Here is a 15,271-nt window from a genome sequence, read left to right as displayed (position 1 = left end):
TACGTGCATGAGCGACCAAACGAACGGACGGAGTTAAGTTTGGTTCAAACGTTTAAGTCTTCTAAATCTTGTCAACTAAACAATTTCATACGGTACTGCTGATCACATTTCACATTTTGAAAGCATATTTAATAGTCCAGTCATTTTACAGTTTGACCTTAAAAAAATTGCAACAGAAATTGTTTTACATTTTTTATTGCTCTTATATAGTTATTAAACAAATATGAAAAATCTAGAAAAATCGAAGAAGGGGAAATATGAAAATAATCGAGTTTATTTTTCCTATTATATAAATTAAAGAATTGTCCCAAATACCCCACCGTACTTAAGCTACTCTTCAACTCGGAGGATTTTTCGGTGGTTGTAAACGATGACAACAGCGTCGATGAAGGTCGTTGGTGATTTAAATGGGATTCGTGCTTGATTTGTTTAGAAAAAACATCTTTACGGGTGAGTTTTTGCCATTTAAAGGTCATATCTCTTGTGCGACTAGTATGTTAAGCCATTTAAAGTGCAAAAATACAAATGTTACATGTTTTCGCGGTTTAAGATTGAACAACATTATTAAGTAATATTTTCTCGCTTTGAGTGGCATTCTTCTTTCAAACGCACAAGATATAAGTTACATTTATAAAAAAAATTTATTTCAACATTTTCGGGTTGAAACGTTGTCCGCGGGAATGCAGCTACTGCATAAAAACTCAAGTACGGAAGCGCTTTTGTGTCAAAATTTCAATTTTGACTCTACTCATTTGCTTATTACTTAAAAAGTCTATAGCTACCAATACAACATAAAATACTTATTTATTTCCTTTCCTTTATATTTCAGTTGAATCCAGCAGGTGTGTGACAGATGTTCAGACAATTGACAAAGCATTTGGTGACCAGTCTGTTTTTGTAAGTATTTCCTGGGTTTTGAAATAAATGACAGAAAATTAGTGAATCCAATATATTTTTGCCAATCTAGTTATCTATGCAATCTAAAATACATACATGAAATTGTCATTAATGGATCATTGTTAAAGCTCATGTTAATTAAAGTTATTGGTCTTCTGTTGTCATCCTTCTTTGGGCTTTCATGTTGGAAGCTTCATGAATACTTGCATCAGCCAGATTCACTCATGTTTACGGTGACCATTACCAGACATGATAACAAGCAATTTGCTTTCTAACAAAATTGCTCCCATAACAAACATTTCTATTTTTTGTATTATGTATTTCAGACAATAAAATGGAAGTGATTTACCTGATGTCTTGCGGATAATGGTAGAAATCCTGACATGTGAGTATTATTGTGTCAAAAATAATGAAATTAATATAATTTATCGTTCAACAATATGAAGAAATCTACTATAACTTCTTACCACGCATGCCCTATTTTGAAACTAGAATCAGACCAACATTATACTTATAAATATGGTGTTATACAAGTGTACAGGTTCAAAGTTTATATATTATTAAAAATAAATGCAGTAATGAAAAAAATAATTCAGTAAGTGTGTAACATAAAGTTAACAGTTGTCTCCTTTTTATATTACAGAATGGATATCATGATTTGCTGTATATGTCACCATGCAGTTGAAGACAACCAAGGCTCTAAACTTACAGTAAAAGGATGCAGTGGAATAAATGATGCTAGCTTGAAGAGACAGGATAATGTTCAGGCTGTTCCAGGAAATTTTGTTCACATTGCATGTCGAAAGACGTACACAAATGCTAATGTTATTGTTCGCGATACAAAAGAAAACCTTAGTCCAAACACCAGATTTGTGAGGTCTAAAGCTGATGTATTGAATTTTCAAGAACATTGTATATTTTGTGGTCATTCTGCTAAATACAATGACAGAAAACGCGGTTTGGATGTTTTTCCAGTAAGGACATTAGAGTTTCAAAAAACTATAACAGAGTTGTGTTCAGCTAGAGGAGATGATTGGGCTGATAAGGTCCGGGGCAGGATAGAATATGTAAATGACCTACCAGCAGTTGATGCAGTTTACCACCAGTCCTGTAGCATCAATTTTAGAACATTTAAAGATATGCCAACAAATTTCCGCAGTGTTACCGAACCTATGACGATGACATCACCAATACGAGGCAGACCCACGAACGAAGCAGCACATCTAGCTTTTCAACAAGTGATCTCATCATTAAAAGAAAGTGACGATGAGCAAATAACAGTTACAGATTTAGTTGACCAAATGAAAAATATTTGTGGAGAAAATGCATATGGTGTACAATACACTAAGCAGAAATTAAAGGAACATTTTGTTGATTCAGTTATAATCACAGACATAAATGGGAAAGTAGATGTGGTCACCTTTACAAGAACTGCAGCTTCAATATTGCATGACTTCTATTCACAAGGAAAGTTAGATAATGCCGAGGCCCAAAAAGTGACTCTTTTAAAAACAGCAGCTAAGTTAATTCAAAATGATATCAAGGATGTAAAAAGTGACAAATCAGTTTATCCAAATCCGGATGATATCGCCAATAAGCAGTTTGTGCCTGAAAGCTTATTAATCTTTTTAAGAGAAATATTTTCGGGGAAGGATTCTGATGTAAAATTGTGCTCAATAGGCCAAGCCATTATGCAAGCTTGTCGACCTAGAACTATCATAGCTCCATTACAGTTGGGGTTGGCTGTTCAGCTCCATCATCATTTTGCGTCAAGGTATCTCATTGATGTGTTGAATAGCCTTGGATTTTGTGTGTCTTACTCTGAAGTGCAGATGTTCGAGTCAAGTGCAGTTTTTACAAACAATACAAATATTGAAAACTATCATGAAGACATGTTCATTCAATATGTGGGTGACAATGTTGACCATAATCTACGGACTTTGGATGGACACAATACCTTTCATGGTATGGGTATGATTGCCTGTGTTACACCGGGAAACTTTGGTTATAAACCAGTGACAAGAAGGCGCATTACAACTGAGGATCTCTTGTCAATTGGAAGGATAAATAAACAATATTACACAGCACCATGTAATTCAAAGCCTTCACTGAAATTGTCAGAGATAACATTACAGAATAAAACTCGTATATATGATGCTTACAACAAAATTTCATTTCTTGCGCAGATCACTTGGCCACACAGGAAACCTGGACCCGAATGGTCAGGACTTATGCAGATGATAAGTAAAGGTGAACACCCAGGTAAATCATCGGTTATCCTGCTACCTATGATTGATATGGATCCGAACGACATGTCATGCGTTTTCACAACGCTTCAGTATATTTCCAGCCATGCATACAAGTACAAGCAAACCGCGGTTCTCACATTTGATCAACCATTGTATTGGAAAGCAGTAACAATTGTATCCAAAGCTAATGATGGTACTTTGCTAAAGGACATGGTAGTTCGACTAGGCGGATTTCACTGCATAATGAGCTTTCTGGGATGCATTGGCCAACTCATGTCAGGCACAGGATTGAATGAATTGTTTGAAACAGTGTATGCTCCAAATACTGTGCCACACATTATGAGCGGGAAAGCAGTTGCAAGAGCTGTTCGCGGACACTCGTTAGCCTCAACTGCCCTATGTATTCTTTTGATGCGTGAGGAAATAATTAGTTCTGTAGAAAACCCTATTGATGACAATAACAACACACCAGCAACTCAAAGTAAAAAAAACTGCAATAATAAAGAAAGTACATTTGAAGGAATTAGCTGCACTGTGTCTCCCAGCATGCAAACAATGACTGACCTCTATGAAAAGCTTGTATCTGGTAAAAATCTACCACAAGATGTGTATGACAATGAACTTTTAGAAAAGTTATTTCGATCCTGGTTGGACACAAAATCTCGTCTGAAAGTGTACCCAACAGCAGCATTGTGGATCCAGTATCTGGAAATAATTGACATCTATAGACAGTTTGTATTTGCTGAGCGTACTGGTAACTGGGAATTGAGTCTGCAGTCCCTTCATGAAATGTTACCGTATTTTGCTGCAGCAGGACACAACTTATACTTGAAATCTGTATACCACTATTTGGAAACTATGAAGAAACTTCCCGAAAGCCATCCAAATGTTTGTCAAGCATTTCAAAATGGTTTACAAGTTGTGAGACGAAGTGACAGATACTGGGCAGGCTTGTCACCAGACCTTGTTATTGAGCAAGTCCTAATGAGAAGTGCAAAAACTACAGGTGGAATGACACGTGGTAAGGGTATGTCAGAAAGCCAACGTACACAATGGCTTTTATCCATGCCTACATGTGTTGAAATGAACAATGCAATGCAATCTTTCTGTGAGAAAGAATTTCAGTCCAGTCCACAACATAATAAGGAATTTGGGAAAACTCGCAATGAGAGAGACTACAAGGACACACAAACATTCGTGTCCTTTCTAGAAGAAAGAACCCCATTTCGTAAGGATCCTCTTTTGTACAATATAGAAACTGGTGTCACCTCCTCAGAAAACGTGAATGTACATAAGGCTAAAAGTGTTGGGGATGGTATTGTCCAGTCTATGATGGGACAAGATGCTTTTGAAATCACATTTAAACGGAACAAAAGGGCGGTTACTCTGGACGCTGCACCGCGGACCAAGACAGATGACGTTGTGAAAGTTGATCCACAATTACTGTTTCAAAGACTATCTACAGCAGCCGAAAGATTTGCTGATGACATTCCGAGTATATTTTCATATGAGCTTTGTAGTGTACCATCTGCATTGTTTGATACTACTGGACTCATTCGAAAGTCTCAAAAGTCCTTACTGGCTGATGCGATATGGTAACTTGGTGACTGTAGTGCATGTGAGGAATCTGACACTGTAAACTTAACTTATGTGCTTGATGGTGGATCTCTTCTTCATCATTTGCCGTGGAAGCTGGAAATGACATTTGCTGAAATCTGTAAAGCCTATATAAGCTACATAGCTGGAAGGTATTCCAATGCAGTGATTGTGTTTGATGGTTATCTGTCAGGACCAACAACAAAAGACACAGCACATATCAGGCGAATGCATGGTGTTGTTGGACCAAAAGTCTACTTTACAAAATGCACTCCATTGGCTTCACGAAAAGAGAAGTTCTTGTCAAACCCAGAAAATAAACAGAATTTCATTTTCATGTTGGGAACAGAATTAGAAGGACACGGATATCGCTGTGTTCACGCTATCCATGATGCTGATCGGTTGATTGTAGAAACTTCTCTCAAATTAGCGGAAACATCAAATGTAACCATTATTGGTGAAGATACGGATTTGCTTGTACTTCTGTTGCATTTCAATTCACCCAGCAGATCGGTATTCCTCAAGTCAGCAACCAGTGCTACAGCCTCCAAGGGATTGCGAGTTTGGCATATTCAGAAGACAAAACGGGTATTAGGTCTCAGCTGTTCCCATATCCTGCCTGTAATACATGCCCTCACTGGATGTGATACTACCTCACAGATGTATGGCATAAGCAAAGGAGCGGCACTGAAAAAGTTTTTGGGTGATACAGATCTTGTTACACTTGCGGAGACATTCATAGAACAGTCCACTGAAGAAAGCATAGTAAGCAATGGAGAAAAGATACTTGTTAGTCTGTATGGTGGATTGGATGAGGAAGGGTTAGACATGTTACGCTTCAGGAAATTTACGCGGAAGGTAATGACAAGTACAACCCATGTGCAGGCCCAAACATTACCACCTACCTCTAGGTCGGCTAAGTATCACAGCGTGCGCTCATATTTTCAAGTCCAGGAGTGGATAGGAGCTGACCCACGACTGCTGCCAACTGAATGGGGTTGGGCTCTTAATAACGACAGACTTCTACCATTGAAAACAGATTTACCGCCTGCCCCAGAGAACCTTCTTAACATGATTAAATGCAGATGCAAACGAAATTGCGATTCTAAAAAATGCACATGTAGAAAAAACGGACTTGAATGTACAACTGGATGTTCAGAGTGCCAGGGTGTTAGTTGCACTAACACAACATGTAGACGGGAATCAGACGATTCTGACTCAGACTTGGAATTATAAGAACCTGGTTTAACATTTGTGTTAAAGACTTTATTACATGCGCCTGATACTTGTGGTCAAACATGAACGTAATGTGGCAGTCATATATCCTATTAAGGTTATGTTCGTTGCCCCACCCACTTCTTCATTATTGTATAATGTTTAATGTATATTTATTTCGCTTTAAATACATGCACAGATAGCAAAAGAATATATTTTTATATTATTTGCTACTTTCTGTGTACCGGATTATGTTCAAATATTGAAATGAAACTGCTCTTCTGAACACTATTTAGCTGTAGCAGGCAATTTCTATCTGAAATATTAAGTGTTTACCTAGTAAATATTTTCATTTTTGTACAATATTTCCCCTGCTTAGATTTTTCTAGATTTTTTTTATTTGATATGTAATAGATCCTAGATGGTAAATTTAAAGGTTTCGTTTCTGTTGCAATTTTTTTAAGGTTATGGCTATTTTGGGGATATTTTGACTGGACTATAACATACACAACCATAACTGCATGATGATTCTACAAAAAGTTTAAAATAAGATACTTAAAATGTTTTAATATTTATGTCGGAATTTTGTTTGATATTCATTGAGACATAGTGGTTGATATAAGATACACAATAATAACAAGATCATTTACTGAGTGAAGAGTTTCCATTCAGTTGCCAATAAGATATCACAGTTTAAAAATTTATCATTTCCATGCGATGCTCAAATTATAATGAACATGAACATAGTTTATATTATTTCTTGAGCAAGATCAACTGTCACAAAGTTATAAATAAGTCGATAGAAATATGCACCCTTTTTTTGGTTAGATTCTTTGCATTGTTAAATGACAATTTGTTTAAAAAATGCATGCTAACCTACAGTTATTTATTCCGTATTTCATTGAACACTGTTATTGGTTATAATGATTTTATTTTTTATTTTCTTGAACATAATCTTGTCTATTACCGTTGCATTTACAAGTTTCTCTCATGCCCCAGTAAGTATTGCATCGCTAACGTTGATCCATTTGCTAATTAACGAATGTGTCTGAACAATTATGTTTTATACAATATAGTAAACGAAATTTAATTTCAAATGTATATCACAATTTTGATACAACGTCTTAAGTTGGAATGTTGATTTTGACTTATGGATCTAATTTAGGTGGGTTTGAGACATGATTATTAAAAAAAATATCTATTACCGATCAAAGAATGAAATAAAACACACTTCTAAAATCACAAATACATCCCTTAATATTAATTAGTGAAAATCATCATAGGGAGACAAATATACTAGAAACAAACATTTTATAAAGATAACCTATTCTTAAACTCTGAGAATTTTTTTAAATGAAAGATAGAAACATATCTGTTTACGGCATCGGGTTCGTTGTGTCTGGAATGAACACTCCCTGTTTGGATCTCGTGTGTAATAAAGTAAGATTTGATTTTATCAGGATTCAAGCTGACCGAAATGTAATTATAATTTTGTTCTTGCAATACGAAAGAATCTTTCGAAGATTTTAAGGTTTATTTACATAAATAACATAACACAAAAATCTCAAATGTTTTGGGAGTTTTACTGAAGGTCACAATTATACATAAAAAATGCAATATTTATGTGCATATTGGGTACAACGCAGACACACTGGCTTTGATTTGAAAATGCACGTATTGCTTTTTTAACTACCTATTGAGTCCATGCGATACACTGATTTACGTATGTTAAATGTATATAAACAAAACGCACATAAATGATTTTTAAAGGGTTCAAGTCAGAATGATTCATTTGCTTAAAATACAGAGGTAAATACACATAAATTGAACCTTTGTCAAGTAATGAACGGACCGTTTGCCTGAATTGCTTAATAAATCTTTGTAGAATTATGAAATCAACGGATCACATGCGTTTTGCCTTAACGCATTTGTGTTATTCAATTTACATTGTAACATACGAAATCCGACTTTGACGCATAAAAGTTACACTTAATTACAGAACATCGAGCGGATATGTCATTCCATTTTTCAATAAATTGTAATCATGTTCTCATCTCCTGTCACATAATGAGCTTCATTTGTACAAAATATATCTATAGTCGCCCATTAACCAACAAGCCATTATATTAAATCAACCAACAGCATTTCCATGTGTTACCCATGTGTTTACTCTGTAATTTTATTCATCGAGTGTTAAGAGGTTGTCGTCGATGCCCACGCTATTCATTTTAGTCCATAATTGACCGCGATTGATGACGTCATATGCTTTCCTTTAGTCAATATAGCAATACTATAGTTTATCTTTATTCTGAAACTGTTTTTATCAAGTCTTAAGAATTATGTATTGCATCGACCTTGTTTGGATTTAAACGCCTTAAAGTTACACTAAATGACATTTAACGAACATTTCTTTTAATTATTCAATAAATCGTTATTGTGTTATCCACGTAATTTTGGTATTAGCCGTTTCCAAAATACGTGTATAACAAACGTCACATTTACATTTTTATTTCAGATGTGAAGGGTATGCATAAGGAAGACCTTAATTTCGTTTTTGTCACGTTCTGTGCTGTAAAAGTAAATACGCGTGCATGATATTGTTGATTAATGTTCCTTTGCTCTTGGAACGTGTCTGAACTATGCAGGAATTAGACAGAAATTAACAACGTATTCATACGCATGAATAATAGTGTACACATCTAAACGACGAATATTTTGGTTTGTTACATTCCGACCGTTTAAGCATATCATTGCACATATTCCAAGCAGTACTTTAGACCTCCCGATACCGATACTAGAAAGAGCCATGTGTGTCATATGGAGAATCTTGTATTGATGTGCTCTGTGAAAAAGGGGTTTAAAGCATGGGCGTTAAGTGTCGTCCCAGACTAGCCTGTGAACTCCGCTGCACAGGCCAATCAGGAACGATATTTTTCGCTTTTATGGTATTTTTCGTGTTAAGTCTCTTCTTAGCATAAATGCAGTTTAAGCGGAAAGTGTCGTCCCTGAGACGCCTGCGAGGACTGCAAAAACTAATCTCGGGAGACACTTTACGGCCCATTTATAAACAAAGGAACCTCGTTTTTGGAAAAACTGGGAATTATACAAGTACGTAAGTGTCCTCCCATATTAACCACAGCAGTATGCACAGGCTGATCAGGGACGACACTTTCCGCTGTACATAATGGTATTTTTCGTTTAAAGATAGTCTCTTCTTATTTAAAATTAATTTTAAGTGGAAATTGTCGTCCCTGATAAACCTGTGTGGATTGCAAAACTAATCTGGAACACATTTTACGCGCATGCATTAAACCCCACTTCCCACAGAGCACGGCCCATATATATTTGCCATATATCAGTACACCAATGATTTGCATTGACCGCTTTCTTTGGGGATTTTTATTATGGTATTTATAACAGTGGTTCGTGATTTGTATTTATTTGTGTATTCCTTTTTTTTAATTGTCTCTTTCCGGACATGGAGGACATTGTGCTGCTTACTTTTTCTGTCCTGTTGTCTAATCTGGTGCTTCATGAGTACATTTTACCTTAGAACTATTATCGCTCCATAGCCAGTAAGCAATTCTATTGAATCTTCAAGCAGGTTGTTTTATCAGAAATCAATCATAAGTAATTGGAACATAAAACTCTCATACTAAACCGATGGTAACGTTTGCTACCTTAAAAAAAAACGTAATGGAATGTTCTCTAAGAGGAAAATCGAAATCATTTAAAAACAGTCCAAAACTCTGACCACAATAGAGCGTATAATTCATGAACACATGACTGCCGCTCACAAGATCAACGACTGTAAACTGCTTTCTCTAAAAACAATTCCAAGTGTGCAATATTCAATTATATAAAGGTTCTATATTGTATTTTCTTAAAGGATTTATAAGACATTCAAGTGCATTCAATTATACTGGTATTTCACAATTATGAACATAATTATATAGAAAATAAATTATTTGTCGTAAAAATGTCTATTGAACATCCTTTAATCAAAACTCAAATAAATTGTCACATTATATAACTTTTTTTATAATTGATTATCTAACACGTATTTACATCAGCTTGTCATACCTGCTACGGTTTAACTCGAATTTGTTCAACATCATTGATTTCGTTATTTGCATTCAACTATTTAAACACATGTATACGCCTAAAAGAGATGGACGACTTGATCACTGTCCATCATCACCACCGGAAATAGATTACCAGCGAAGCGGAAGTAAACAAACCAACCATGGAGTGCAGTCAGTATTTACCTAAAATATCTAATAATTACTCGCTCCTGGATAACCAGTGCGTGTTAGACATCTTACAGAGTGATTAATCTGTTTAAAAATGTGTATCTATCTTGCAATTCGAATTGATGAAGCGTTATTGACACAAATTTATGACTGCTTGGTACCGGGTTGAAATTTGAACTTCTCGAAGAAAACAGCTTTTCTTTCATGATTACATGGTTTGCCATCGGGTATGAAGTTGATTTCCTATTCTTAAAGGCAATATATACCATCTAAACGTTATTTATTGTCTTGTTTTGATTATTGTTCGTGGAAATCTATTAAATTAAAATAACTGTAGTGTACGGCGAATAGTTGTTTATGGCAAAAGTCGTGTACGGTGAATAGTTAAAGTCAAGTACGGCGAATAGTTGCAGCGTATTGGCCAAAGTTGTCGCGAATTTAAAATGATTTTAAGAAAATATTTTTTCAATGTACATATATGTTCTTAAAGTCGGACTTTTTCCCGATTTAATGATGTATAAATCTTAATTTTAAACTTTGTTTTTGCCCCCCGAATAAATACGCAAACACAGCACATGTGCTGACTTTGTGGTTGAACGCAACAACGCTGTGAACAGAAAGTCAGCCAAGTTGAATATAAAATCCTGGTTGGAATCCACTTGTAAGTAAATATTTTATCGATTCATCTTGATTTTGAAACTACGATGAAATACACTAGAATCGTGTTAGACTAGAATACGGACTGAACAATGGTCGATCGATTTATCATACCACCGCATTGATATCTGCCTGATCTATAGAGAATATCAGGTTACTGTCTGATCTTTTTGTAATATATCAGGCAAGGCTTTGAATAATATAACGGCGAGGCTTGCCATTTATTTTCCCTTACAAACTCAAAACTATTTGCCGTACACAATTTAATTTGATTTTGCTATACGCCGTACACGTCAGGTTGTATTCGCCGTACACAACGAAGTTTATATTTAAGCCAAACATTTGCATACTAACTTTATTTTTGGGCTGAAGCTGGCAAAAACCGATAGTTTCTATAATTCTATTTGCACACCATTGAAAAATTCGGCAAAATTATTCTATTTTCCTCGGACAAAAGGAAAAAAGATGTCCCAATGAACTTAATTTTCGGTACCAGGTAGCTGATGATTGATCTATTTCAACACTTGAATGTATTAATAAAGAACTCCCAACTACTTACGATTTAAGTTTGATATGTCCACTATTAATTTGTGACACAGTTTTTTAAAATGGTAAAACTTATTCTTTTCACGAGCACTACCTCTTGCGTGATGTTTAATTTCGCTTCGCTGGTTATCTATTTCCGGTGGTGATGATAGACAGTGTTGATTGTTATGCCCATTCGTTCGTTCTGTTCTGTCGGTTCCAATACACCACTCACCAGATTCTGTTTTATAAGCTGATTCTACAACAAATTAATGCGACTCTTTAGTGTTCTACCACTACTACTAATAAAAGCAGCCTTTACGAACCGCGGTAAACTTTCATTAAACTTGGATCACCATTGATACTTTAAACATGTGGAATTTCAACTTCAACTGAATAAAATAATTTCTAACTAGTTCCTTATGTAAACAATACATACGGCCCATGCTTTTAGAGATCTTTGTATAACATGATAAGTATTTCGCAAACCAAGTTTTTGTTTTGAAAATACGTTTAATAAGTTTCTGTGTTTCCATTGCACCTTAATGAAGTATATGTTGTTTTGAAAAAAATAATTATAAAACAACAAACACAATCACAGCATTTTATACGTTATATTATCTTTGTATTTTGTGCAGCGTTTCACTTATACTGTACTCAATACACTCAGAGCGTAATCACAATATTTTATAAAGCAAATGTAAGGGTCTGCGCAAATTTGTGTATGCTTTGCAAAGACAAACGTTATTTTTGCAAATACCTCAAATAATTGAAATACATTTGCATAAATCTTTAGTGCATAAGAGCCAATATCTTAAGGTAAAAGAATAAATTATTGAATACGTCTGAAATCGGTGACAATATTTCACGTTACGTTAGGCATAACCGTGTAGTAGTAATCGACTATGTGAACAAGAACACGAGCTTATTTAATAAAGTAAATCCGATGTATCGAACATTGACATAAGCAGCATACAAATCTATCTTTTATGCACAAGTGGAACTTTCTAAGAGCAATTGATTTAAAAAAAAGCAACACTAACCGTTGTGTTTTCATCCATAAACGTTTATATAGGATCCCCACGAAGTCACGCGATCCTGCACCCTGAATAGTGAAATTACGTAAGCGTTAAATAACTGCAAATATCGTCTGAGATGTTTATCAAATAAATAGACGCTTTTCATCGCCATGAAAATATATAGTCCATTGTGATTTCCCCAACAATAAAGCAGTGGCGTGAATGATTTATTGCTTAATGCGACATTGCTTGGTGCCATAAACATAAGAATTGCGCTCTAATCGAAATTAAGCCCGTCTGCACTCTGTGATGAAATTAAGCCCGTCTGCACTCTGTGATGAAATTAAGCCCGTCTGCACTCTGTGATGAAAATCAAGATTTGTCGTCAAAATTGTCAGATAATAAGTGTATATCGAAAAGCATTGAACTTTAAAAATTATAATCGCGCACAATTATAACTTCCGTGCTGAAACTGCTTTGTTGTACTTAAATATGTTCCAAATATAAGAAAACATACAGCGATGATGATTCAAAGTTTTTATAATTCAACATGTTCACAGCGATGGGTTATTTAGTGTTTCCTTTTTTCGCGCTGATTATATATTTATCATGTTGATATATCAGTTGAATTTACGTAAGAGGTTTTAAAAATACTTTTTTATATCAATCTTTATTGTGATTGATAGAAAAATATGTTATTTTAAATTTGTGTGTACACTTTTATTTTTTATATATAGTATGAAATACATGCATGTTATATAGGTATCAGCTTCTGTAGATGTTCTTGACTAGTGTATATTAACAGCTGTAATTAAAACATAAGTATACAACACATGGTGCAAAAACACAACATTAAAAAAAGCTTACTTGCACATACTTAGATATAAGTATGTGTATTGACTTTCTATATATAAAATGCGCATATGTATGCAAGATAGCTTGATAACTGATTGCATTTTGTATAATACACTGATAATTCCATTTTGTTTATAGCTTTGATAAAAATATTCATGTTTTGCAATATTATTAAAATGTCATTATAGACAGACAGACAGACAGACAGACAGACAGACAGACAGACAGACAGACAGACAGACAGACAGACAGACAGACAGACAGACAGGCAGGCAGGCAGGCAGGCAGGCAGGCAGGCAGGCAGGCAGGCAGGCAGGCAGGCAGGCAGGCAGGCAGGCAGGCAGGCAGGCAGACAGACAGACAGACAGACAGACAGACAGACAGACAGACAGAAAGACAGACAGACAGACAGACAGACAGACAGACAGACAGACAGACAGACAGGCAGGCAGGCAGGCAGGCAGGCAGGCAGGCAGGCAGGCAGGCAGGCAGGCAGGCAGGCAGGCAGGCAGGCAGGCAGGCAGGCAGACAGACAGACAGACAGACAGACAGACAGACAGACAGAAAGACAGACAGACAGACAGACAGACAGACAGACAGACAGACAGACAAACAAACAGACAGACAGTTTATTTTGACTTGTACAATGTACATCGTCAACAACACATTATGAAAACAGTACAATGTCAATTGTGATAGGTACAAAGTTTTACACATATTTACACATTATTTACTTAGCTAACAAAGTAAATTAAATATAAAAACAACAAAGACAGAAAAAAAAAAGAAAAAAAAAAGAAAAATGAAAAGAGGATGAACATTTAAAGCATTATTGCGTTAATAATAGATGTTCGAACTTTAAGTGATTCTTTTACAAAAATACATACATACTAATATATTCTATTTTATTATTCGATTGCAGTAAACTTAAATATTTATACATAGATGGCCTTTTGTAAAAACATGTTTTTATGTATTTTTTCTAATGTTTCTATACGCCGGGCAAATGCAAATAAAATGAAATTCATCTTCAATATCGGTCGAATTGCAACACATGCAGTAACGCTGATTTCTAGCAACGTCTCTTGCATATCGACCGGTTTGAATATGTAGTGGATGGGCTGACAATCTTAAACTGGTGAAAAAGTATCTCAAACTTCTTGGTAAAATGTCTAAGTAGGACTCATATTCAAAATTGATTTTAAAATTTAGATAAACATCTAACATCGAACTGTTATTTAAGGTTCTATACCATTCCGGTGTAAAAATATCATAAACTCTGCGTTTAAATTCCTCTACAAATGAGTTAATCTCAATATTAATAGTATTTATATCATCAAATGAATAACTAACACCATAGTCATCAAACATTTTTTTAACATTAAATATCAAATTATGACAGCCTTTATGATAATCTGAGACGGCCAATTTATATATGGTTTTAATAATGTTATTTTCAGATCTACATATCTTAAACCAATATTTAATGACATGGACATATCTATGTATACACATGGGATATCTACCCAGCTCACCATAAACACATGCATTACATTTGTTAAGTTTTACCTTTAATAATCGTTTGCAAAATTTCAAATGGATTATTTCAAGTTCCTTAGATTAAGTATAGCCCCAAACTTCCGAATTATAATTTAAAATGGAACCAACAAATGCGTCAAATAATTGACAAAGTATCTCGGCTTTAAATCGTAGTCATTACATTTAGACAATACATTATTCATTGTGTTTAATGCTTTACCCGTTAGCTGTTCCTGATTCAATGTGAAACTCCCAGTATAATTAAATACAACCACAAGATAGTTTAAATCATTCACAACTTGAATGTCATGACAATTGTAGGTCCACTTTTCATTTGGCTATAATCCGCCTCTTTTCCAAAATACTGTAATATTTGTTTTCTCTGTATTTACTTTCAATCCGCATAAATTACAATAATAATATAGATTATCTAAATGGTTTTGAATTTCATTGGGCGATTTACCTA

The 15,271-nt window shown here is 34.9% G+C and overlaps 1 protein-coding gene across 2 annotated transcripts; it reads left to right on the top strand.

Moving 5' to 3' along the window:
• The first annotated feature begins 226 nt into the window (after positions 1-226).
• On the top strand, positions 227-7,092 carry LOC127845413 (uncharacterized). Of its 2 annotated transcripts, none has more exons than XM_052376306.1 (4): positions 227-450; positions 830-897; positions 1,224-1,282; positions 1,541-7,092. In XM_052376306.1, exon 4 carries the CDS (start codon positions 1,542-1,544, stop codon positions 4,743-4,745), a length of 3,204 nt encoding a protein of 1,067 aa, XP_052232266.1. In that variant the 5' UTR covers positions 227-450; positions 830-897; positions 1,224-1,282; position 1,541; the 3' UTR covers positions 4,746-7,092. The 2 variants fall into 2 exon arrangements, with proteins under 2 accessions (XP_052232266.1, XP_052232267.1); XM_052376307.1 differs by having other exon boundaries at positions 239-450.
• Positions 7,093-15,271: the final 8,179 nt, after the last annotated feature.

Source organism: Dreissena polymorpha, chromosome 9 (genome assembly GCF_020536995.1).
Source record: "Dreissena polymorpha isolate Duluth1 chromosome 9, UMN_Dpol_1.0, whole genome shotgun sequence".
Lineage (NCBI taxonomy): Eukaryota > Metazoa > Mollusca > Bivalvia > Myida > Dreissenidae > Dreissena > Dreissena polymorpha.
This window is presented reverse-complemented; position numbering and strand designations above follow the sequence as displayed.